The sequence below is a fragment of the Xiphophorus maculatus genome, chromosome 2 (assembly GCF_002775205.1).
Source record: "Xiphophorus maculatus strain JP 163 A chromosome 2, X_maculatus-5.0-male, whole genome shotgun sequence".
NCBI classification, from domain to species: domain Eukaryota; kingdom Metazoa; phylum Chordata; class Actinopteri; order Cyprinodontiformes; family Poeciliidae; genus Xiphophorus; species Xiphophorus maculatus.
The window spans coordinates 9,220,047-9,247,742 of record NC_036444.1 but is presented as its reverse complement, the minus strand read 5'-3'; the positions used below and the strand labels follow the sequence as shown (position 1 = coordinate 9,247,742).

General features: G+C 39.1%; 1 protein-coding gene across 4 annotated transcripts in view; it reads left to right on the top strand.

The window, feature by feature from the left end:
* rora (RAR related orphan receptor A) overlaps nucleotides 1–27,696 on the top strand; it is a 213,345-nt gene that overhangs the window by 129,892 nt on the left and 55,757 nt on the right. For 3 of the 4 annotated variants that reach the window (XR_002753997.1, XM_005798237.3, XM_023347275.1), the window contains exon 2: nucleotides 6,508–6,537. Coding sequence is in view for 3 of the 4 variants with exons in the window: in XM_005798237.3 (XP_005798294.1) it covers nucleotides 6,508–6,537 (30 nt within the window). In the remaining variant the exon portion in view is untranslated. Of the gene's footprint in view, nucleotides 1–6,507; nucleotides 6,538–24,864; nucleotides 25,014–27,696 lie in introns of those variants that run through there. The other variant, XM_023347280.1, reaches the window with a different exon arrangement.

Sequence of the window (27,696 nt, the reverse complement as noted above, 5' to 3'; positions counted from 1 at the left end):
TATCTGGCCTACATAGACAGAGTTTGATAAGCTTTAAACAAAAAGTAAGTCCACAGGGGACATTGGTTTTAAATTTTTCTTGCACAAACACACCTGAAATCAGTAGCTCCTCAGTCTGTCCCCAAATTCTGCAAGAGAACGCTTACAAACCATTAGTTTAAATTAGGTGTGATTAAACACGAAAATATTTAGAGCTTTCTGAAAACGACATTCAAAGACTAGATTTATCAACAAAACAAAGCTATGATAAGAATGATTTTTCCAGATTTCTTGACCATTAGAGATAAAGCAGATGTTAGCATATTTACTGCAATGTTGGCTGTTTGAATAATTGGTCTTCCCATTACTGACTGAATTTGCTAAAAATGAAAAAGTAAGGCCTTTTCTTTACAAAGACGGACACATATGCCACTCTTTAATAGGATAAAATTATCCTATTATTATCCTATAATAGGATAATTTTAGTTTCTCCAGCATTAGTTACTCACAAATAGAGATATACCAACAAATGCTTAGATTGTTTTATTGTATTTTTTGCTGTGATCTACTTTGATCATTCAGTGTCAGGTCAATAACTGAGAAATTAGATTTATTTTTCCTGTTTATGCATTAAAGCCAATAATTCCCACCATCTTTGTTCTACAGTTGGTTCAATACACTTTGCATTGCCTTGTTGCCGAAAATGTGCTATATAAATAAAATTACCTTTACCTTTACACTGCTGAAATTCATTTATGAGCTTTTTTTAGTTGTTATAATCCTTTGAAAAAGAAACACAAGAATCAGTGGAAATTAGATTTTGCAGCTCAGACCTCAAAGAAAATGAGAAAAAAGTATTTTGCCAGGTAAAGCCTAATCAGTATATTTCTTCTAACAACCTTCAGTCGGGGATAGGAAATCATTTGTTACTGTCTGAATTTTCTATTTCTAATCTGAGAGGCCTTATTAACCAATTAACCGTGGCGCATGTGTACAGATAGCATTCCCAAGGCCTGCGTAAGTGACCCGTAACTTGAGTGGGTGTGTAGCTGGTCCCTCTCTGGAACCACACTGGTTCTTCCCTGAATTGGGTCTGGTTATGTCCTTGTGTGCGGTGGGCGTGCAGTGATGGCATGTGGAGCAGGCGGCGGGAAGCAAGCCTTCCATGTCTCCCCAGACTGAACAGTGAATGAGGATAAGTGAGGAGCGCCAGTCAATGAATCAAGCAGCAGGAAGGGAGCAGCCAGGGGGGGAGTGTGACGTCCCCACGGGAGAGGCCTCGCATTAGGAACTTCCTCGTCTGTGTGTTTCTGGCACAGGTTAAATGGATCGCTCCCATTAGCGCGCTGAGAGGACAGCTCCATTATATGAAGGAGACTGTAACTTTGAATGTCACGGTGCAACAACCCCAGAGCACGCATCGTCTACCAGGGAGGCAGGGTGACAATAACCATCCATGATAATCATTCCCTGTCAGGTTTTAAGGAAACTGAAATTATGACGTACAGCCTGCCGTGGGCCTCAGACTTCATTACAGCGCTGTCACTTTGAGGCGTCTGCGATGGCATTGCGCTTCACAGCCGGCTGCAGCAGTGTGGCTGCCAAACCTCACTCTGACTCTCCTCCAGTCTAACTGGCATGTTTACAGGATGTGTGCCCCCCCTGCAGCTGGATGTGGTAGAGGTTAACCTCCAGTTGCCTGCATAGTACTTCTCTCCCTTCATGTCTCATGAGAACACTTGCTGAATTGTTTACACATGCAAGAGAGAATATAACTGATCAAAGGCCATGCAGTGACAACTAGCCCTCCCTCCACTGTGACAAAATGTTAATGTAGAGTTTAGTATTCAGCTTCAACTTCATAAAGACTGAATGCAGGTTTGTCTTTTAACTTGCTACACTATTACTGCCCAGGATGAACACATATTTACAAGAGGCATTCCTCAAGATATAAACATGTTTATGGCAGCTTGTTTGTCAGCCAAGGAGAGCTTCACCTCCAGAATGACCTCTGAACCTGCCATCCAGCAGAGAAGACACGAGTTGGCAGGCGTCGCCAATGTCAGTGCCCAGAGCAGACTTCTTCTTTCTCACCGCCTGACTCATTCATTGGCTTTTGTGGCCTCCTCTCCTTGCCACCTCCAATCACGGAAATCTAAATGACACATAGAGGGTGAAGCGGCCCTTCTTACCACCCCTCCTACTCCTTCAAACCTGCATGGCAACAGGCTAGAAAAGATTTTTTTTTGCAGAACTGCATTACTGCCTCCTATAACCAGAGTTCCAGAACTATGGTTCTAGTTGTAACAATAGTTAAACCAAGAACTATTGTTGTAAAAGCTAATTATGCATTCTTTGGCTTGACGTATTTTGAAAGTCTCTAAAGAAGGTACTATAAACCTGTGTGTAAAATATTTAGGCACATGCTATATTTTTAAAACTGAACAGTGTTTTTAAAATCATTCTGTTCTACAGTATGTGTCAGACATCATTCTAAAATGTTCCAGTACCTATCGTGCACCAGTTGAAGGCTTCTTCAAGCTTGTTATAATTCTGATAAAGAAAATCTTTCCTGCCCATAGTCATCACTGTCTTCTATAAATCTTTAATCAAATGAGCTACGACTACATTTAATTTACCTTTGGGATCAATAAAGTAGTTTTGGACTTGAATTTGAATTGAATTACAGTCTAAAAGATGATGGGTATGACTAAAGCCATGCTAGGCTACAGATTCTCCTAAAACAATATTTTCTTTGACACACTGATATCCTTAATGTCTTTAATTTACATTCAAAGGTATAAGAAAAATAGAGTCAAACACTGAGAGATGCAAAGTAAATCATAAAAATAGCTATAGTACTAATATGGTTTCTAGCACAAAAATCTATTGTGGTATTTGCAAAGTGAGTAGCTGATAGATATTTTTTCTTTATTTTCTAACTTGAACACAGATTCTTAAAATGTTCTTTTTCAACAAAAACTGGATGAAAGCAGTGTACAAAAACCTTTTTATTTAATATAAAGGAAAGTGTGCACAGACAAGGTATAGCTTGTGAGTCATTCATCCAATCATGCAATATTAGTCAGTGAGAAAAAATTATTTCCTTTGTTTTCTTGTTTTTTTTTTTTGTTTAGGTATACTGCTTCTTGTTCCTCTGGAGAATTGAAAATCTCTACAGCTTCACACAAACCTCAGGACCTTTGCTGCATGTCTTTCTGAATAAACAACACTAATTAAACAAAATTTATAAGAAATATGTGGTAAAGCTTATTACATATCATTAAACCACAATGGACAAAGTTACACAATTGAAACACAAAGTGAAAATAAAGACAGCTTCATAAATAATATTGGACCCAAAATTTACCACCCAAAATTTACTTATTTATAAAAATAAGTAAATGAAATGGAAACAGCATAAAATAGATGTTGTTATGATTTTAAAGCACTCCATTAAATCAGCTCTATAATTTTCAATGTATACTTCCCAGTCAGTTGTGATATATTTTATTTGCTGGTACATAAGTTGTTATAGAGGACTACTTAATTTAATAAATATTTAAATATCAAAATTAATATGTGTAAATTTTCAATTAGACTCCTCTATAACTGAAGAAATGTAACAATGTTGGTATTAGTAATTTAGTTTCTAATAAGCAGCTCACTTTTAAAAGTGCAGTATTTTGACAGTCTTAACTTTTGCAGCAGGTTTTAAAGAGATGAATACAAACAGTGTTATTAAGTACACTACTGTGTTTACTACTTTTATGCATTTGTTTATGTTTGCATCTTTTTCATCATATTTTCTACCATCTTTTCTGCTAAATGTGTAGCCTTTTGTTACCATGCATACTATAGTCTGCTGTTGCACCTTAAGGGCTCACTGAATGCAATATTTTATTATAGTTCCTTTACAAGAAGTAAGCAAATAAGCCACATTGAATACCTTTGTGGACATGAGTTTATTTACACAGACAACCCTGCATCTTTCATTGTAGTGAAACCCAAGCATATAACTGAAGAATGAGTCACCGTCTGACAGGTAGCAGTATGTGAGAATGTGGTCTGTGTGGCTAATGATGGGCAACAACATTTGCACTGTACACGCCCTCACACAACTCCTGTTCATTTCCTCTATGATAAAAACATTTGACAAAACAAAGATATGTTAGCAGCTGTGAGATCTCTCATTAGACAATGACAGAGCATGTTGCAGCTTTCGCACATTATTTACATTTGAAGTAGATGATGCTTCTTTTTAAAGCTGAGGATGTTGTTTTTTTCTTGAGTTTGCAAGAGTTCTGACAAAAACCCAGGAAAAGTCAGCCTATTTCTGCATAACTCAGTTTCCATTGAGCACACCAGCTGTGGTCTAAGAAAATGTTTTTACCTCGAAACAGAAACCGTTACAGATTTTTTTTCCCCCTTGTCTTATTGTGCTGCACCTCAATGCTGCTTGTTTTTAATTCAACATCAGATTAAACTGACTGTCATGTTATTTGACTAAAGTGTTGTTTTAAGGCAACATTTCAGTTTACTTTTTCCTTGCGTAAAGCCACAGTTAAAGCAAGCTGTAGCTGTTTGCCCTGAGCACAAGAACAATGCTGGAGCTACATCACAGACTGCCAGCCCCTAGGTGAATGCCCACCCCCACCGTCACCCCCCCTTCTTTCTGCTCAGTGGAGTTGATATCATTTGTAGGTTTGTGTATGTCTATAAAAGACTGAAGGGCTTATTTGTTTTCCCCCTCGTTGCTCTTTGACTCGTTCCCTTCTCCAACATGTTTGAAGTGTTGTTATCTCCGGCCAGGCAGTTTTTTTTTCCTCCTTCTTTTTCTGCGAGTTATTGAATCATGTCAACTTGCCGTCCCCCGAGTTTCAGACGCAAGCTGTAGAAAAATTAGCCATTGCTTCCGCATGACAAGTGGGATCTATTAGTGTGCTCTCTGTCCTGCGTAGCATGAGCGTGCAACGGAGCCGCGGGGGACCTCGGCTGGCTCTGCGTTTGTCTGTGCCAGGCTCCTGGGGCGTTAGACCGATGTTTCAGACAGGAGGAGCCACAGTGAAATCCAAAGTAGCTGCTCAATGGGTTGACCCCCAAAGACATTGTAAATATATATATTTATAGTTTATGTTTCTTCATTTTACATGGCGGAACAATGACAGATACAGGTTATTTTTATGTCCTATGTAACCTGCTTAGATTGGAGGATTTACTGACACAGAGGTCAAAGTGCCTACATTCCTTTAGGGCCTCAGGATTACTCATTTGTTTCGACCCAATCAGTACTCCCCGCATTAGTATTCCAAATGTTGTTTATTATTTATATTTAAATGTTCTTTTCTGCCTGCAGAACATAGAGGCATAACCATCTTCTGACATTTTTTGATGTAGCAAAACTCTAAGAGAGAAACCAGCCAATATACATGCAGGGCCTTGCAGAAATGTTTGTTACACTTGAAGATTTTTCTATTTGGTCAGGTTAAAACAGAAAACTAAAATGCATTTATTTGGGCTATGTGACAGACCAATAAAAAGCATTGGCTAAATGTAATGTAGAAGGAAAATACTGTTATTTTAAATATTTTTTGAAAAAATTAAAATCTGGAAAGTGTTCCATATATTTTGTTCAGTCTTCTTTACTTCAGTGCCCTTAAATAAAATACAGTGCCACCATTGCTTTCAGATGTCACCCAATTATTAATCAAACACCCTTTTATGCATAAAATGCTTATATAATTCCAGCTGGGTTTTTTTTCCTGCTTCTTCTTTGATTAGAGAATAGCATCATGAAACCAGGAAACACACGACAGGTCATGGGTAAAATTGTATCATTAATAACAGAAGCAGCAAAAACATCTGCGGTAACTCTGGAGGAGCTGTAGAGAATTGTAGCTCAGATGGAATAATCTGGCAACAGGACAACTATTAATCAGGCACTCCGCAAATCAGGCCTTTATAGAAGAAAGGCAACAAGAAGCTTCCCTCAAACTTCAAACAGTCACGCAGTCAACATGTGGTTGAAGGGGGTTTTGGTCAGAAAACAGAACATTTTGCTCTGCTTGCAGAACACTAACTCAGCACTTATTCCTCAGTGAGTCACCCTCAATGTGAAACATGGTAGTGGCAGGATCATGCTGTTTTTTTTATTTTTAGAAGGAACAAGGAAGTTAATAGGACTTGATGGGGAGATGAGTGTAGTTGAATACAGGGAAATCATAGGATAAGCTGAAAAAGACTAGAGACTGGCGTAAAAGTTCACCTTCCACACCTTTGTTTTACATAAAAGTTATTTTACTTGTCAAAGGGACATTTTGACAAGCATATGTCTTTTTCTTTTTTCAAGCAATTTTACTCCACTTTGTGTTGCTCACTCACATAAAATGCAAATAAAATAAGATTTAAATTTCTGGTTGTAATGATACAAAAATTTTTAAAAATAACTCAATGTCATTTAAAATCACGTTGGTGTGCCTTTGTATTGATGGCTGTCAGTTTTAATGTATTGTTGTTTTATCTTTGCAGGTATCTCGGTAACAAAGAAGACACACACTTGTAAGTACGACCCAATCATTTCTTAGTTAGAGATAACAATTCTGAGTTGTTATCCCTAACAATTCAGAATTTTTAAGTAAAGTTCTGAGTTGTTAGGGATAAAGCTTTATACGAAACTCATTAAATGGGAAAAAATGTTTGTTTCTCATATAGACAGGTGATAAAGTCACATTTGTTTCACAGCTCCTCATTTTGTCATTTTTCCCTGACACAGAACAGTTCCGTGCTTACATCCAATCCACTCTCACCCCTTTGTATTTCTCCTGCTCTGTACTGTAAAGAACATGATAACCCCAGAGAGGAAATTAAAATGCTGTGCAGTCTTGTGACTTGCTAGACAATCATGCACATTTGAAGGAGACAGTGTGGTGAAGCATCTCTTTGTTTTCTGCAAGGCCTTGCAGCTGAACAACAAGGATGTGGTGTTGTGTGGTGGTTTGTAACCTCTGAGGCTGCACTAACTACCAGAATTCTGTGTTCTTCAATACAGATCATATCGGCAAAAATTGAAAGATATCGGGACAGGCGTTGACACGTGTCTCTAATCTAACATGCAAGGCTTCTGCGAGCTCCACGGTAATACTGTGGAGCTCAGCTTTTCAATTTCGCTCTGCACGTTAAGAATTGATGAGCAGTCAAACCTGCAGGAATCAATAATCTCCAGGAGATTTGCACTGTATTTTGACATGTGTGAAGTGCAATTGAAAACGCATGTAAAAATACTTTTTTGGAGGGAGTGGGCGCTGCTCTGTAGTGTGTCTGTGTATGCAGCTGAAAGGCTTATGTGTGTGTTCGTATCCCTCTGTGTGAATGGAAGAAACCAGCCCTGAAGGCTATTCTTTTGCTCTGATCACTCTGATGAAACTTGTGGAGAGGGGGAAGCCAGAGGGGCTTTTTGTAAGAGCGGTCTGAGTGTTTTAGACTGTGAGCGTAAAACACCCCAGCTCTGTGTTACATCAGACAGCGGGGCAAAGGATATGGTCTTCAAGCTAGACAGCTCTACCTTGCTCAGACAGCGCCGTCAAAATAACAGGATGATCATGTGTTAAGCTATTTGCTTGTCCGGAGGCACTACCATAATTTTTTTTTATCTGTGAATGTGTGTTTGGGTCAGAATATCTTTAATGTTGAGAGGAACACATATTTTAACCCACAGTTCCCTCGTCCCACCAACTTAATTAGTTCTACTCTAAGCACCTCTATGCGGATGGGGAAAAAAGAGGGACCCAAATCAAAGAGCATGATTTAGGAGTGTTGAGTTTAAAAGCCCTCGGCTGAAACTGGACTCTATCGTCTCATTTTAGTTAGAAATATTCAAATCTTAACTGTGTGAGGAAATCAAAGTAAATCCCCTTAACAAGTAGTTGATTGCTCTGCCTCACAGACAGGAAGCGGCTGTAGCGCCTCATCAGGGCTGTGTGCTCAGAAGAAGAAGTTCAAGGGCCAGTTAATGGTCATTGAGGTTGTAAAGGAAGAGCCTGGTGATTATATGGCTGGTGGAGTAATAATGAGGGAGATGTCTCTGCCCTGCACGGTTATAGCCAGTTAGTGGATCTATTTCTGTTCTTGGAGGGAAAACATTGGGTTACTTGATTTACTGGATGATGCTGACACTCGAAATGTGAGCTTAGCTGTCTTGCTTGCTTGTGTATCTGCAGCATCTTGCAAAAGGATTCATTACCCTTGACTTCATTTTTTTTTTTTTTTTACAATTACATCCAGAAACTATAATTTACATTGTTGGGATTTTATGTGACAGACAAACCGTAGCTATGAATTGGAAGTGGTTACTAAGCAACGTTTTTTAATAAGCACTATTATGCACCTCTAACTGTATGTCTTGGACTTTTGTCACAATGGACAATGGTCTGTATTTACCTTCAGTCGATCTTCCCAATATATATGACCAGCTTACATGTCCTTGCTAAAGACAATGATTCTTATTTCTACTTCCTGGTCTTATTTGAACAAACCTTACACCTTGTAGTACAATGTGACCCAGACTTCTCACAGCTTTGTTCTTTGTACTCTTCCAGAAAGATAAAATTTGTGAAGTGCATATTTTAAAGTTGTACTCTCAACATTGTTTTCCATTAGCTTGTTGATGATTAAAAGTCCTCAGAAGTTACCATAGGCCCCTTGGCTACCCTTTTAATTAATGTTTTTCTTCCTCAGCTGTCCATTCTAGACTGACCGCCTCGTTGCAGTAGATTCGCAGTTGCACGTTGCTCCTCCTGAAGGCAATCGGTGGCTCTAGTATTTATTTTGGGGCATCAGAGTAGACTAATCTGAATACGAAGACATGCCATGGTTTTCAGATCTTTATTTGCAAAAAAGTTTTAAAAATTAAACATAGTTCATTTCACTGCAGTTATGTGCTACCCCATGTTAGTCTAAAATCCCATTAAAATAGATCAAACTTTGAGTGTGTAACATGACAAAATGTGAAAAAGTTCACAGAGTATGAACTCTCTTGCAAGCCACTATATGAAAGTATGGGTTTCTGTGGATGTGTGTGTGTGTTTTTTAAGAGGTCTCTCCAGTCCAACCTAAACCACAGGGATGGGTCGTGTCTCGCTGACTCTCCACTCTGCCTGAGTGATCAAACTGCTGGAAGCTCCCCGCCATGCCAGTCCCCTCATCAATATAAATTACAGGGGCAGCTGTTCACTGGCAGCCTCTTCTCCTCTCCTTTCCTCTCCTCCATCTACCCAAATTCACTAATCATTGAGCCATCAGAAGGTGAAGTGTCCTAGATGAAAACAGATACTTATTTTTGCTCCAGTGGCTGTAATGTCCACTTTTTGTGTAGTCTTTTTATATTAGTTGCCTTGATACTTGAGACATAATTTTCTCCTTATTTTTCTGCCTGTCTTTCATTTTTCCCTCCCTGAAAAGGAAAAGGGCATCTTCAACGCTTTTTTTTTTTCAACCACCGGGCTTTAATTCTCATCAAGAAGTCAGCTGTGGTTTTCCTGAGCATGTCCTTGGCAGTTTTACCACATGCTCTGTTATATGGACTCGTTTCTGTCAAAACAGCCTGAGCCTAGAAGACATGAGAGCAAAAATAATTTAATTTTACCTGCTGGTCTTTTTTTTTTTTTTTTCTGACTTTGATGGTGGACACCAGATACTCCCCATAACCATCTCCTACCTCATCAGGGCCATGTTTTCTGTGAGATGAGTTTCTGTTTGGACCTGTTGGTGTGGAGCGAAGGCTCAGATGCAGCGCCTGATTACACTGAGATTAGACGTCTCACCTCTAATCTCCCATCAGCAGTCTGGGACTCTGTCTCACAGCTCGAATTGCAGAAAACTAGCCAATGCACACAAACGCATGCACGCACGCACACAAGTACGCGTTTTGTGACATGTAGCCAGGATGCTCTGTGTCGAGCAGAGCAGATCGCCTGATTAACTAACCCTCTCACCATCCTGCAGCTGCATATGTACATTATGCTGATTGTTGACAATTTGAAGGAAAATACAGAAACAGGGAGATTCATATTTTTAGAGATGGACTGTACAGAATTTGGTCACTTTTAAAAACAATTTCTTTGTAGGGCACTTATTGAAATACCTAAATATTCAAAACGTCTACCCCAGAGTTTTAATTCAGAACATGAGATTTGTCTTTTCTTTTGTGACATTTTTCAAATTTCTTTAGTTACATCCCAAAAATTAAGGTTAAAAATACTGACCTTATGTGGTTCCATGCCCAAATGTTAAGAAAATCAAATTGAATGTGAGAATATGTGAGATGAACTCAAAGTCAAAGATAAATTAGCAGACATGCCTCTATGTGTTGTTAAAATACTTTCCTATAGTACAGATATATGCGATTCCTCTGTCTAAGCCCCTTTGATAGCGGAGGCAGCAGTACAAATGTAACTGTGGGACGAAGGAGGAGTCCAGACAGATGAGGTTTCCTCTTTCTTCACTTTGAAGATGCATTTTTAGACGGCCCCAATTTCTTTCCACCCTTTGCAATATTTATCTCCATTGAGGTAACAGACATTGCACTGATTGAGAAACATGGCCCTTCTCCTGCATCATCATTTATTTGCTTTTAGCGTGTATTGAGTTCCTCTTGTCTGTGACGTGCACTCCCATGCTTGTAGTACAGTCAAACTCTTTTGTTTTTTTTTTAAGACTCTTATTAATTAGATTCTTCTGTGATGCTTAAGGAATAGAGAGCATTTAGAGTTACAAAAAAGTTACAGTACTCACTGGGGCTAAATTAAAGTCGAAAAGTCTGAGTTCTCCTTCTGACTTTTTGTCATTACAGAACATTAGTTTGAAATATCAGAGACGTTTTTGAAAATGTCTCATTAATCCAAATTAGACTTTGTGTTTACAAGGCACAGTGACAGTGCTTACCTATTTGAAGCAACTTCTTCACCCCTAAAGTGGATACTAAGTTGGGGTTTTTTTCACCAAAACTTAGTGTGATGCATGTTTTTGCTTGTTTGTTTTCTGTAGTTGTGCCATGTCTGCAAAGGTACAGAGCGCAAATTTCACAGTGAAGGGAGATATTTTCTCTCAAGAGTATATAAGAATTGTCTGAACATCTTTTGTGGAATCAAAGTTTTCTCTTTCTCATGCATCTCAGTATGATGTTTTTTTGCCATTGTTTTTTGCATAGTGGAAGTGCGTACTTTTAACTGATACATGATTTTCATAATGTTTTATACAATCTGTGTAGTGCATTAGTATACAGTACCCGATACCCATATCCAGCATGCTCCATAGTGGCTGTGGTATTTTCAGAGTGATTTGTTGTCTTAGTTTTCTATCGCTTATAGGAATTTGTATAACATTGAAAAGTTCAGCTTTAGTCTCTTACCAGAGTATTTTGTTCTAGATGTTTCCTGTGTCCCCTACAAGACTTGAAAGATGCTTCAAACTGAGACTGGCTTCCTTCTTGCCACTCTTGCATGAATACCATGTTGCTGGAGTTCACAACTAAGAGCTATGTTGGCTGCACTGCATGTTTTTAGGGGTATTAGAGAAAAGGGGTGATAGCAGCATACACTTTAGATTTCTAAATACGAAAACAAAGTAAATTTTGCTCTGATTCACACAAAATCCAAATAAAATATATTAAAGTTAGCAGTTGCATCATGTGAAAACGTTTAGTGGGTATGAATACTTTTGCAAAGTATAGTGTGTTAGTGAAGACCTTCAAATTAAGATGAGGAACTTCATGTCACAGGCTCTTAAAAATGACATTACAGACATTATCTGGTTGTTTTGAATGAAACTGTTGAACGGCATCTGTGATTTTCCAGTTAATCAAACATGAGATTTATGGTCCTTAATGGTGCTGTACATTGCCAATTGAGGAGAATAATACGTCCCAGTTGCTGTGTAATTTTGCTTGGCAACAGGCGCACTCCTGTGGAATTGCCCGAGGGGCAGTGTGAGTTGTCTCTGCATAGCTCCGTGTTCCAGGCTCGGTCGTTGTTTGAAGGTATTTCATCACATTGTTGCCTTGATTCAGCTCTTTGGGGATTTGTTAGTTGCACTCATGTGGGAAGTGCATCCAGAACATTGTTAAGCTAGGGCTGATAATGAAGATCAGCCAGCCAGAGTCCCCTGAGCCGCACAGAGCGAGATACTCGAGCGAGACGCGCGGCGCAGACACGGTGGAGTGGGACGCGCGGGCACAGCAGCAGCACACACAGACACAAAGGAATCATCAGCACAAAACATACAACACTCAACTGTGCTGTAGTGTTACACAGAGCATTCGCTAAAGCAGTTTTTTTTTTCATAATTTGCTGTATTCTGCTGTCATAAACATTTTAAAATTGCAGTATTGCCATTATGTTGATTCTAGTTGAGTAATACCATAACCATTTAAATGTTTTTCCTTTGTTGAGAGTGACAATGATAATGACTGCATCAGGCATAATCTCCCAGTCTGGGGAAAGTTATTTGGTTCTCAGCATGGTTCTGGAACTGCTTGTTTTCTTTTTTCCCACAGCAATATTGAGAGCTTAAATTGACAAAATCTCTCTCCTTGCTCTCTTTCTGTAAGTTATGTTTCCTTTTACTTGACTTGTTTGTTCTACAGAGGAAGGGTTTTCTTTTTGGACATTTTGGTTTAATCTATAATGATGCCTTTTTTCCCCCTTAAATAGGTCAGTGCAATCACAGCAGTGAGGAATGGACAGTCACTGTAAAAGGGAAATCAATAGAGTTATCTATTTGTCGTAAACCAGGCCAGCATAATTTTTCTCCATTTTTCCTGGACTGCCATGTCTTTTCCTCTCCGACGCAATATGGCAAGTCCTCATCTTTCGCTGAAAGAATTATGTCTGTCATTTCATGAAATTAGAAATGGCCTTTGTACACGCGCTTTCTCTGCATAGGTTTCTGTGGCCAAAGGCTTTTCTTTTTATCACATACGAGAGGCCTAGGGTGCTGGAAAAGGAGCCATCGGGTTTCAGGACAGGTTTGTGTGGGCTCAGGCTTCTCTGCTTTTGTTGGTTCTTAATCTGGTTCTACTCTCGGTGCTGAGTCTTTCAGAGAATTTCGAGCTGGAGCAAAGAGAGACCTCATCAGCTTTTTTCCCCTCAGTCTTTCCCTTTTGTGTCTGCCACAACCGAAGCCCTGTCTTTGAAGTGTCGTCTGACCAGGAACAAGAGTTAGTGACATGTGACAAGGATACAATGCTCAGACGGGGAAGTGGCCCCATCTGCTGTGGCCGATTTCTCTTTTGCTGGACGTCTCCGGTAAAGGAGAGTGAGGAGTATGGTGAAATGTCGACGTCTGCTAAGGAAGAAATGACTTGTACCCACTGTTAGTGCAGTGCTGTGCACAGGGTCGTCCAGCTTTCACAGATGTTATTCGTCTCTTACCATTTCTTTGATGCCTCTTCACTTTCCCTCGGCGTGCAAACATTCAGCACAGGGCAAGAGGTTTCACCACATAATGAAAGCTTTGATTCGTGCTGGGCGACAGAGACAGAAGTCAGATAGGATCCAGACCAGATGAGGAAGGTGCAGAGTGTACAATCTGAGCCAACTTTGAATTATTCACAGCACTATCATAATAAAGACATGTACTGTACGTTGCCTATTAATGCCAATGACCTTTTATAAATTTTGAACCATTGCAGCCACAAAACCCAAGGTATTTTTTGCATCGTTAAGTGATTTGTCAACACAATAGCGCACATCATTTTGAAGTAAAGAAATGATTCTTGATTTTTTTGTTTTATTTTACTTTTTTTTTTTTTTTACAAATATAAAATCTATTTATCACCCTCATTTTTGTAGAATTTCACGGCTGTCACTGATACATATCTCGGGCTCAGTCTCAAATCTTTACCAATTTATTAAGTATGCATTAAGCAGAGGTTTCATTATGAGCATGTTTCTATTTTAAAAAAAAGATATTTTATTTGTCTGTCATAATATTCTAATCTAAGATGTTGGCTTTTCATTATCTGAAAGAAGATCAACTTAATCAACAAAAATAAAGGCTTGAAAATTGATGACTTATATAATGTGTTTGTTTCCCTCAGTGGATTGAGTGTCTGAATAAATTTTTCAGTTATAAAAAAATATAATACATATAGAAATTCCTCGGCTTACTTATTTAAGTGGCGAAGAATTCTATAAAATGGTTTTGCTTCAATATAGATCATTATGATGGGTTGCAATTCATAATTTTCTCTTTTTCATAGAGGGTAGAAAAAATAAAAATATTTTCCTTTAATGCTGCTGAATAAATAAAGCACATTAAAAAATTAATTGAAATTTGTTGCTGGGTAAGCATAATTTTCAGTTTAATGATAATTACTAAAGTGCACTGGGTAAAATAAAAGAACAGAAAAAAAGGAAACTGCTCTTTTGTTAGATCATTTGAACTGCGGATCATCTCTTTCTGACAAATAGCATAATTCTGCTCAGAAACTAAAGTAGAAAAAGAAGTTGCGCCTACAAAGAGGAGTGCAGATGTGCTCACAAATCCTTTTGTTGATTTTACACATTGACATTTGTGCTGATCACATTGTGCCTATTTTGTTGAATCTGCGTTATTAGAAGAATGCTGTGGTTTTTTTTGTTTTTTTTTTTACTTTTTTTCTCCCCACCTTGCTATTAATTTGCGTTTCTGTGGGTGTGCAGCATGAGAACAGAGAGATGTGGTTAACCCATTGTGAAGTTAGCCGTCATCATTAAGATTCTTCAGATAACAGGCATGCGGATTTCTACTGCTCAGCATTATAAGATCCCAAACATCAAAGGCAGATTTTCATTTTACAGTGTCTGTGCGGCGCTGTTCAAGGAAGGAAGAAAGAAAGGAAAGACAGGAAAAACAGGTGGGGAGATATGGAGTCAAGCAATGCTGCATACATGTAGAAGAAAGGAAAACATGTATGTTTGTTATGGGTTCTGGTGATGCTATACGTATCTAATTTTTGTCCAATCTGGTTAATTATTGCAAGCCTAAATAAAGCTGCTAATGACTGCAGGGTTGGCTCTTTCAGCTTCGCTATCACACTTCACTTATTTATTTATTTTTTTTACTTTAACTTACCAGATTATACCCTATTATTTTCTGATCAATCTTAAAGCCCTGCTGCCAATTATCTTCTTATTTGTCCAAACCATATTCTTATTCAGCAACTGTTCCAAAGATTTTACAAGGAAGCTCTCCTTAATTTTGATTACTTTCTCTTTCAGCATGCTGCCATTATGCAGGCGCAATTACATCAGAATGAGCTGTTCAACAGTGAGAGTATTGAATGTACAAGAGCGAGAAGTATGCTGTTCTCCAGCATTGTGCTGGATTACAGAATCAAGGTCGACTCACAAGACACAGAGCAGCATTATCCCTTAATCCTGTGTTTTGGTTTCAAATAGCCTTTTTACACCTAATCTTCACAAGTAAAATGACAAACATGAATACTGAGGTGGGTATTTAAACATGCATTACCCACAATGTTAAGGTCACAGGCTTATTGCTGACTTAAATTGGCTCTGTATGTTGGTGAAAGAATAGACAGCCATGTATTACTTTGTTGCGCCTCTATTACAGAAGAGCTGTGATATAGAGACTTGTGATGAAACATCCTATGGCAGTTTTAAATAGATAAGCCTGGGAACTCTTAGCAAAGTTAAGGCTACATCAGATTACATTCATGTTCAGTCATCAGCCAGTCTTTATAAATGCTTAATAGTCAGTCTGAAAAGTGAAGGCTCTTTCTTCACAACAAAAGAATTGCGATAAAATTTATGCAGAATTTTAAGGTCTAAAAATGGATTTAAAATCAACACAAGGCTGTACGCTGTCATTGTCATTGTCATTGCTATACAGGTGTTGAATGCCTGAGTGGTTGTAACTCTCTATCACAAAGCTATAATGAGATGAGCTGACCACACGGTGGAAAAAAGTTACTCTTACAGTAAAATCACACAAACTTCACAAAGAATAAATTAAACTTATGCTCTGAACGAAAAGAACCTTTAAGCACTTGTGGTCACTTCAGTTTGTGCAGCACCTGTGTCCCTCAGAGACAAAGATGTTCATTTAAAGATTGTCATAGAAATAGAATATATGAATACATTTTATTTTGCAAACACACAAAAAGCACGGCCTGGGTTCCAACCAAGGACCTATAAAAGCCACAGTGCTAACAACTCAACCACCATGCAGCCCTTTTTTAGATTTCAAATTTTTAATTTCTAAGGCTAAAAACTAAATTCATCAACATTGATTAAACCTTGTGTTAAGTCTCATATAAGACAGAAGCATTCGAGTGTTTATGTCAAAAAAATTAATTGAAATTTTTCAGCTAACAAACAATTACAAGGTTATAGAGTCTTGTGTTGAAATCCAGGGCCATCGCCCACATGAATAAGTTTGTTTTTGATTATATCTGGTCCTTTGAAACCTTTCGAAGTGACCTATAAAAAAACAGATTATGTCTATTAAATTTAACGTTAAAGTTAAATTTATATATCTAATATCTACCAATATCTAGACTAGGACTTCTGACTTGATTATTTATTTTATTCTGTTATATTATTTCAGGATGGACTATAAATAAGTAGAAGATAGGTTAATATTTCTCCAACATGTTTACCTTTTGTCAAGTTGGCTTCGACCATATGTATGGGAGTCTACAGATAATGCAAAAGAAGCACTCACTCTACTACCACAGCGTCTCCCCTTGACCAAGCTGGTCTGATCATGCCCGTCAGGCTCAGCTGTGGCAGAGCTGCTGGAAACTTAAAGGTGCTGTGAAAGACTAAAAGTGGGCCAGCCGCTGCTGCCTCCTGTTGACCTACCTTGTTCGGAGGGTCCAGGTACAGACTGATGACAGGACTCCTCCTCAGCGGACCACATTACTAATGTGTGAGGGTGCAAGAGGAACACATCCGGTGATGAATCACTCCCCTGCACCCATGGCATCCTCATAAGTCAAGAGTAAAAGTGTTGAGAACGGGCTCGGTAAAGAGATCCTTCGTGTCGCGTCGTCCACCGCAGAGAAACTCCATCCCGGACCCAGTAGAGGCGGGGAAGGTGTGGAAAGGCTAAGTGGCGCACATCACATATATAGCCTGAGGAACTCCCTCAATCTTGAAGAAAACATTTGTCCCTCCTGTGTGTCACTTCTTTTTTTTTTCTTTTTTTTTTTTTTAGAACTTAGTAAATTTACTTTCATGCTTGAACAGAGCCAATAAATGATTATGTTGATGAAGAATGTCTCTCTGGACCACGTGCTTTACCCTAAAATCACATAGATAATGTTAAATATGTGTTAGTTTACGCAAAGACAGTTTTCACCATGCAGTCACAGAAAAGGCATTGCCTCATTACTCACTTAGATGCTTTTGGAACCAGAATAATGGTAAAACTACTCAGCCTGAAAGGAGAAAAAAAAATAAATATATATATATATATTTTTTTTTTCTAAATGAAAGCAACTTCTTTGATGCAGATGTGCATGCTTCTCTGTTGTCTTCTTTTCTTCTAGCCTTAAGCCAGAAGGTTAAACTATTTTAGTTTACACGCGTACCTCCCCCAAGAGCCGATGTCGTGCAACGGCAGTGATGTTGGGGGAGTGCACATGTTTGATGCCGGGTAATACATCACAAACACCAGGGGGTCTCCCTGGTATGCTCCTCAATAATGAAGTTCATTCGTTAACTTCTCCCTCAAAGGCCAAGTTCCCCTGCTGCCCTTTTCAGCAGCCATTGCAACTCTTACCAGAGTCACCCCTCTAACAGTAAAAAAGACACATCATAATGCTCCCCCGCCCCGACAGGCACAGTGGTTGCCTTCGCAGAACATGAAGAATAAGCAGGTCCATTATCAATCCCTCATGCCTGGTTATAGCCATAATTATCACAGGGAAATGACCTGCTCTGTTTGGTTTGCCATAGAGGAGCCGCTCCTGCCTAATCACCTCCTCCTTCTCTGCTATCATCCTCCTGCGATGAAGATGGGGATGTTTTTTTTTTGTTTTTTTTTTTGGGCACGAGAGGGGAGGGTGAAAGGGAGGGGGGGTCTTGCCAGTTCATTAGAATTCACAGGGTTCCACCTCCCTGCCTAGCCAAGCTAAGCCTCTCACACAGGCTGCCATGCCTGCGATAATCTCCCCTCCTCGTTCCCTTTCACTCCTTCTCTCTCCCTCTTGCTAACCGCCTGTTTCTTTTTCCCTTTCTGTCCCCAAGGGCAGCCTTACACAAAAGATACGTGCCGCAATTCATTGTCAAATCTGATTTCTATTGATCTATTGAAAAATTGCTCAGTGACATCTGCGATAACACTCAAGCGGTGGCAATGAGCACTCTTTACAACCGCCTTTACATCTGATAAGCCATACAAATAAACTGGCTCGTTCCAGTTCCTTCTCTACCTGGCTATTTTTTTTCTTTAATAACTGGATATGAAATGCTTATTAAAGAAATATCTAAAAAGTGCCAAGAAACAAACATGTGGCAAAAGAACGAAATGGAGAGTCAAAGATTTATTCATTGAGGTTCTGTAAATAAATTGTTAGCAGGTAATATTATGTCAGTGTTTTTGTAGCCCAGTGATGTCTGCACAATAAAAAAAACAAGTGAAGCATAGTGATGTAAGTAAACACAGTTTGATAGATTTTTACCCTGCCTTATTTTTCTATTAGGTAATTACTCTGAACAATAATGCTTCACATTTCACACAGGAAGATCATTGTTGCCGCAACGTCCTTCTTCCATTCAACAACCATATTTATCTTTGAAAGTCATTAACTAATGCAAACTCGATAAGATAAAATACTATCTCATGGGTGACTATGATGTTCTTAAGACTAGAGTTTTTTCTATAACAGGGGAAAGCCGCTTTGGTATTGTATTTCATTTATACTAGCCTTTCTCACAAGAACTAGCTAAATTGAACGTGTACTAATGAAGGAACCAGGAGCCTTCTCAACTGCTGGTTAGATTTTAATCAGAACAATACATATTATTTGAGTTTTCTGAAAACTTCAAAACATTTTACATGAATCAAGTAAAATTACCAAAATTACCATCAGAACACTAAATACATCAAACACAATAAAGGGAGAAAACTTAACATAGAACATTAAAAAATACACTAGCCTTACATTGAAAGCTGTTCTGGAAAGGTGTGTTTTAAGATGTGAATTTGAATTTTACCTGCTTATAACTTTTGACAGAACCTCACTTCATTTTCATTTCAGCTACCTGATCTATTTTTTAAAGCCTTTTATTCAGATGTTCCCATCTTCAAGGGATCAGGTGACACAAAGCAAAGGTAAAGGTCTGCCTTAAATGATCATAAGAGTTGTGGTCATGCTATCATGACTTTGTAAGCAGTAGTGACAGAGTTCTGATATTTTCTTTTTGTTTTGTTTTTTTCTTGGCAAAGTATATACATTGATGGAATTGAATTTGAAATACTGCAGGGTTGTGAGAATTATTTAAATTCAGCTCTATAAATAACTGTGGCAGTGAAAGAAAAGGTTACAGCCTTGTCAACCATTGCTATTCACAGTGTTGTTGATTCTGATTACATGACAGCTGACAGGTGTACACCTAACCTGTTTAGAAATGATATGCTTTCATATGCCTTCTTCTGACCCCACTTTTCTATAAATATTGTGTAAATATTGTGTGTCTGTGCATTTAGTGACAGGGAGTAAGGGAAAGAAAAAGTGTGATTCTGAACTGGCCCTGGGGCTGTGTGCATATAAAAGATGAAGGGAAGCTTATATAGCTATTAGTCATCTGATCTGAGTGTAACCATAAAAAACTGCTAAAAGGTGTAATGCTTACACTTCTGCTACATTTTTATATGAGATAAATTGCACTGCTCCATGTAAAATCCATTAGTCATAATGAGTTAATGGCATCTCCTGTAGCTACACATGCCATAAAATATTGGCACAGCTGAGGTTGTGTAGACTGCTTTTAAACTTTCACAATTCTGCATTTAAAGTGGTTCGTAAACAAAGCCCTCTTCGGACCCATGGAAATAACCCAGGAGTGTCCTCTGTTTTCATAGAAACAGATATTTTCTTTGTTGTCTGTGTGATTTATTGAAGTCTTCCCACAAGTGGAAGCCTCCAGGAAATTGCCTGAAATGGCCCTAAATTGGTTTATGATTGTGCGGTGTGGGCCGGTGGTGTTATAGTTCTGATATTATGCCCTCCGCTCCTTGGCATCTATATTAAATTGATCTGTGTTGTTTTCATGGAGTGCCTGTTTGAGCTTGTTAATTCGACCTCCGCTGCAGGCTGGTCAGCGCCGTTTCAAACACCCAGGTGGATCTGCTGTGGAATAAAACACTCAGATTGCTAATACTTTAACAAGAAAATATGCAGGTATGAAAGAGCCTATCCCGTGGGGGTCAGAGGCCACAGACGGGACTAAGCATGCTGACAACAGATCTGCTGTTTTGAGTCCAGAGTAGGAAGAGTTAACGTGCATCAGCTGCACAGAGAGCTTGTGCATAGAATGGCTACTGACAGACTGCTAATGAGGCCATTATCGGGTCTCATCCTCTCCTCTCCTCCAGGGGCATCACTGGATGTTCAACACCACATTTCAATTGAATTTCATTCCACAGGACTTGTTTACAGTAAATATATTTGGTTGAATTAATCCTGGAAGACTGTGAGAGATGACATTTAGCCAGTCTGAATACAAATATAAACTTACCCTGAATGTTATCATCAGCTCATTTACATATCTTATTAATGCTTCCCCAGTTTAAACTGAAGGGTATTAAAGGGTTATTGACTAAAATAAAGCCTTTGATTGCTCCACACAACTGGACCAGTTCTTAAAGACACATTTGACCACTTTGTGACTCAGTCAATACAGCAGTCAACATGCATCAGAGACATATTGGCTTAGTGTCAATGGTAATGTGGAGCCCTCAAGAAAAAGTGTGATCAAGGGTAAATGAAGTGGAAACATTTGTCCTTAGGGAAGACGGGCATTGGAAGTACATTTAACACACTTGATGTTAGTTGATATTTTTATAGCTGCTTCAGATCAACTTGTCCTTCTCTTCAGATTGTGATTTTTTTTAACCAATATGATGATCACGGGTGTAAAAAGTCAGACTTGTTTGGCCCTTCTTTATGAGCCCTAATAGCCTTCCATCAACATTTAGAAATGTATTACATCCTCATATGTATCTCATTTGGAGGACACTCAAGTGTTTATTTAAGTTAACTGCAGATGATTATGGTCAACAGCTAATGCAATTTGAAAATTCTGTTTAAATTGTAATATTACATAAAACCATTTTTAAAAAATAACTTTTTTTAGCACAGAGGTGTTTTGCTATATATTATACATTGCTATGTACGCTATCATGCTGAAGGAGACTAACTTAACCCTCTATGGCATGGCGTTGCCCTCAGGCAACAAACCACATAGCTGTACCTCACATTGCTCCTTTATTTTATTTTTTGGGGGGCATGATTTTTGACATATTTTTGTCCAAAAAATAGTTCTTTTATGAATATAGTTTTTGTTTGATTTGTATTTCATTTCTCATAATCAGTGTAGACAATCTTGGTGTTCTAGACCAATGTTACCCTGAGGCAACAAACCCAAATCTGGTTCCAGGAGGTGTCAGAGTCCGATTTTATGATTGACATGTAATTAGGGACCACCAAGCTCCCAAAGAATGCAGGAAAATATTTCTTCCCCACAAAAATAAAAAGTCATGCCATAGAGGGTTAATAGTTAACCATCTTTGTCAAATTCTACAAGAAGAGTAATCCATAAAATCTAATTGCTAAAGAAGCTTGAGTGTAGCAACCAAACATAGTATTGGAAAGTTCAGTGGAAGGAAAAAAACTGTAAAAAAAAAAAAGAGTAGTGAAGTAATGCCTGTTCATTTGTTTGTAAGACATTCACAAGATGTGAACAGTGCTCACAGACTAAGCATGGACTCCAACTCGTCCATTCCTTATGTTGGAACACAAATATATTTTTATTGGCCCTATGTAATTTCACAATTTCTAAGAAACTGAATTTTAGGTTTTATTAGCTGTATGCCATGTTCATCATAACCACCAGAAATATATCACTCTCTGAGTTCTTGGAACAGAACTAGTGCGACTGGTACATCTTGCCCTTTCATAGGGATGATCTGAAAAAAAAAAACGTGCGATACAAAATGAAGCAAATTGTCAGTTCCTCTTATTTCTTTAGTAAATATAATCCTTGTGAATTGGAAACCCCTGGGTCATGTAGACAAAAGAGGAATAATATGAAAAACAATTCTGACTCCTCTCCTGACATTCAGACTCTAATATAAACATAATCCTCCTCTCAGATGTTGTTTTTAACTAGCCAGCATAAACAACTCCTATATGGTGCTGTTTTATGTTTGTTTGTGTGCTTCTTCCTGTTTAACCACTCTGCAGCGTCGTGTCGTGCTCTGTAGAAGACTGATTCTGCAGCCAGTTTTCAAGACACGACCACAGACAGCAGTGGTTAAACATGTTTCTGCGTGGGCCATGGTCTTGACTCATCTGGCGAGCTTTGAAGGTCTCGCAGAGATGCACACCTTTAAACAAAGCAACTGATTCTCATAGTCACACCGTTTTTAAACGGTTTGCCTACTGTGGACTTTCCTTGTTTTACTCTTTGGTCCATTTGACTCTATCAGTCTCAGAATGATGTTGTGTTCATTACTGTGCTGAGCCGTAAGAGACCGGCGTTGACACAACCTGAGCTAATGTGTTTAGTTACTCTAATGGATCATACAGGTCCTAATGAAACATTGTCATGAGAAGATTTATGTTGCAAGCTGCTGAGTCCTCATTTAAATTTCATATGTGGTTAGAAGTACCCTTTATTTAATCATTAGACACAGAGTAGAAGACACATAATTAAATATAAATATTTATAATAAATAATGAACAACAGCAGATTCACTTTAAGTTGGTGTTCTCTACACTCTTTCTGATCAGTTCAACTCGAATCACATTTTTCAAAAGCTGGTTTAAACTACAAACATGTTCACTGTAAATAATCTCGTATTGTTATGTAAAGTAATGTTATTCTTTCTAATTTAATTCAGATCATTTTAACTGCTCTTTGGAAGGTGGACAACGACTAAATGTCATTGGGTTGTTTTGACATAAAAAATAATAATTTCTTTCCTACTATCAAAAATATAGATGTGTAGAGCCTGATTGAATTGGGATTGTCGTCAAAGACATAATCAATGCATGGATCAGTCTTTGACGTTTTAAAAAAAAAGAGTGGTTTATACTAGTAAACCTAAAATGGGGCATGATTGGGTCTTTCATCTTTGTTATCATTCAAAATGTATGGTCTAATCATGAGGGTCTGACATGGTCATCTCTGATTTTTCCCTCTGCAAAGTTCCAGGGTTGTAAACTGCTGTTTTTCCAACAAAAGTCACTTACACCAATGATTTTTCAAAAATCCATCTCCTGACAGTAGATTTTTCCTCACTGAGTAGATGTACTTGAATCATCTTTTGTGTGACTGCTAAAAAACAACATTGAAGAGTTTTCAAAGAGAGTGTCAATGAATGTGGCAGAACTAGCATGTGAATTTTTTTTAAGAAATGTTTTTGCATGTGTAGGATATCCAGAAGTGCTATGCGACTTCACAGGCAATAAATAGAAATTTAAATATTTGGCATATTGGGGAGTCATCATTCTTGTGCAAAGATTGATCTCAGAAGTGTGTGTAATAAAAATCAAGAAACAGCTTAGAACATTAAAAGGAAGCTCCAAAATTCTGATTGCCAAATCTCAAATATTTATACTGTCATTAATAAAAGAAAATAAATATTTTCTCTGGTTCATTTTCTTTCTTTTTGAAATACTGCTGTGTCTGAAACCCGAGCTGTATGATGTTTGTCTTGAGACAAGATGATATGAGCACCAGCTTATTCATGAAATGCCAAATGGTTATTGGCCAAGGCTGGATTGCACTAAAACCAGAATATTGTATCAGAGAGAGGCAGCTGGTAAGGAGTCAGAGCAGATTATCATATGAGAGAGGATGAGTGAGAAGAGAGGTGGGGTAGAGGGGGTTGGAGGGTGGTAGAGACTGGAATGGAAAGCAGGGGGCGAGAGTGAGGGGCACATGAGGAGGAGAGAAGACAGAGAGATGGTTGCTGCGGGGCGGAGGGGATCATCCAAACCGTTCCGTCACTATCATAGCTTCCTCACCTGGTGGGAAAAGTGTGTGCGCTTAATAGAGAGGAATGTGTGTGTGTGTGTGTGGGTGTGGGTGAGTCCTCCGAGAGGTCAGAGGAAGATGCTGAGGCTCCACTCGTCTTCTCTCTGCAAAGGGCCCACCGCTGCTAGCAAACATCTGGCCTCACACTGATCACTCATATCCACCGGCAGGGAGGAGGAGCACTTCTATCTCTGAGCCACAGATAAAAAAAATAAATTAAAAAAATCACACACCCTCTCTTATCCGCTCCGTCATATTTTTGTTTCTTCCCTCTTCTACTTCCCCTCCCCATTTATCTACCTTTCCTTTTAGCCTTTCTCAGACTCTATGCTTTCCTTAGATAATCAAAAAAAAAATGTTTCACAAAAAAAAAAAAAAATCTTCTCTGACTTTATCCTTTCTCTGTAAAGATAAGCTACAGAGCAGCAGATAGTTTGGGTGTGCTGTGTCTAGCAAGCTGGGGCAGACAAGACTGCAATCAGTGGGAAGAGGGCCAGCTTCCCCCTGCCTGAGCTCTCAGCGCCCCTACTGGCTGCACGCTGTGCCAATCAAAAGGCCGGGTGGGTGGGGAAAGCAGGCAGACATGCACGCTGATGTCACAGTCACATGGATTCTGGTGTGGTCATGCTCGGAGGCTGAGAGACGGAGCTGTGCTTGCTGGCCAGCTGCTGCTGAGACAGCAGTGGAGGGCTTTGCGCTGCTGATAGTTTCTTCTCTTATGGACGCGAAGCTTAATGATGTATTTTGTGATTTCAGCTATGAAAGGTAAGAGAAGGAAGACGATCGTGTCATAAAGATAAACATGCACGTTTAATTGAGCTGCCGGCGTAACAAGTTGAGAGAAGTGCAGGCTCCGCTGCTCGCAGCCTGCCAACTCCGTGCGTTGTGTTTTCAGGACATGAGGGGAGAGAGAGGGTACCAGAGGGCTCCAGGTCGAACTTAAGATTTCTTTTGTGCATGGACGTAGCATTTCTAAACTCTGGCGAATGCATTTGTAAAATATAGATTTTAATATTTTATATGTCTCGAAATGTGGTTTGACTTGATTATTTACAGTGTGTGATTTCTCGCTGCTATACTGTCGTGCGAGTGTGTGGAAACCACCGCCGGTGTAATCTGTTCGTGTCTGTCAAGAATCCTTGCCGAGTTCATCTGCAGAAGTTTCTCGTTTCCCGTCTCGTCTTTGTTTTGATTTTTTATTTATTTAGTCAGTTACTAAGTTACACTTAATGTTTTTGTGTTTTTTATGTTGGGTTGCGCGTTTGAATCCCGTTCTTAGCCCAGTTGTTTCAGTCCAGAGAGAGTGTGTGGCCGTGTTTGGGGGGCGGAGGGGAGCGGGCAGTGGCGCGGATGGCAGGCTGTGATTCTTTTGAGTTGATACCGGCGCGTGTGTCTGCAAGTGCGTGCATACATGCCGGCGTGCGCGTGCGTGTGCTTTGCTCCACTGACCTATTTTTTTACGGTTGGATTGAGTGGGGGGGTTCTCGGGTTGTAGATGTGTGGTCATGAGAGCACCAGGATGGGTCCTCCCAGCCGCCGGAACGTTCATCCTCTCTGCCCATAATCCCAGCTCGTCCAGCCCCCCTCGCCCGCCCTCCTCCTCCCACCTTTCCCTCCATCATCCAGGCGCACATGTGCGCACACATCCCAGCAGACAGATAAAAGTGCTGTCAGACATACAGTGCTGCACACCTCTCCCATGCATGCATGCGTGCTTGCATATGCCTTTATTCGCATGTTTTCACTCTCGTGCATGCATTCTCTTTTGCAGTGGAAGATGTGAGCGCGCACTCAAAAGCGGGGCTCATATTTGCACACTTTCATGACCACAATGAGCAAACGGCAGCTGTCACTTTGTTACATGGGGAACAAGAAATCTCCAGTAATAATTTGATGTGTTGTCTTCTTCTCCTCTCACTTGTTCTATTGTTATTTTAAGTGTTTGCCTTGCTAGAATTTAATGTTATTGTTCTTCTAATCTGGACTTCATACACACACAAAAAAAGACAGAGACAAAAGAAACTTTTTCCTTTTTCTTTTGATTTCGATTGTTTTCGCCCATTTGGTTTGACTGGATAGGGTATGCTTGATTTGTTGCCGTGCTGTACCATTTTATTTAATTTCTTCTTTAATCTTCCATCAACCTGGCCAGGTCTGGAGACCAGCCTGTGTATATAATCCAACACATTTTCTTATTCTAACCTGCTTCATTGATGGTTCACTGTCCCATTTAAAAAAAAAAAAGAAATCAAATCATACATTTTAACACATTGCTTTCACATCTTGGAGCTGTTGGAATTTGTGTGACTGGCTCCTCTGATCACTTTATTTTATTTTTTTTAATTAATGACAGGGAAAATCATTTAGGAAGTGAGAAGCTCAGATGTGTTGAGACAGGTTATAAAAATCAGGAAGAGACACACCAAGAAAAGACCTTTTGACCCTGTGTCCTTTTTATTCATAGTTTGGATTGAAGCAAAGGCAGAAAAAAGGTAGAGTGTGTGGAAAATGACTTCTCAAAAAGCGGACTGTCTGAGCATGATGTATTTTATCCTTGCTTTATATATTGTGTGAAAATACTATCTTACTTGAACAATATTTACGTTAATACACTTTCCCCCAAATATGCCATTGTAGAAATCAGTTAATGTGTCCGTTTTGAGTTTTTTTTTGCTTTCTCGTTTTTTCCGTAGATTGTTACGCTGTAGTCTGCTAAAGGTTGCAGGTGTCACGGCAGCACACTGTGAAAATGTGATGGCTAAAATTGAAATGTGAGCAAGCAGTATAATTGGATGCTAATTCAAATGGCAGTGACAGTTTCTTCCGGAAAATGGTTGGAGAATTGAATGAACTGCACAGCGAATTTCTGTTTTGCCACAAACTTACTAATTATGGTAAACTTATCGCCCTCTCGCTGCTCTTTGAGCCTTTCTGTGTCTTTTTGATATTTTCTTTCTCTCAGCTTCAAAATAATGCAAATATATTACAACAACTGCGCCTGAGTCTCCGTGGCGTTCTCTCCCTTCTATTCTCTCCCTCTCAGTTCAGCCTCTCTACCACACCACTGCCTCTCAAGTACCTAATTACCTGTAATGGAAACATCCCTCTCATTACCCCATGCAAATTAGCCATCCTACTCAGCACAATTAAGATGAAAATTCCAATTACATCATTAAAGAAAGTTCTTTGATGTTCGGCTAGAAAAGGTAAAAAGTGCTTCTTGTCCAGAGTACATATAATTAACCCTTGGAAAAAAAAAATGGGGCGGGGGCAGCTCTACTGTGCTTGTGGACAGCTCTCAGATATGTGATTTAGTTTGAGTGTGTGCTAGGCTGTGAGAAATGTGCTGGGGCTTTAGAGAAGATGAAGCCAAATATCTTGTGATAGGTGCTTTAAGGCTACATTAACAAGGCTGTAAATATTTGTTGTAGATTTGGCACTCGTTGTC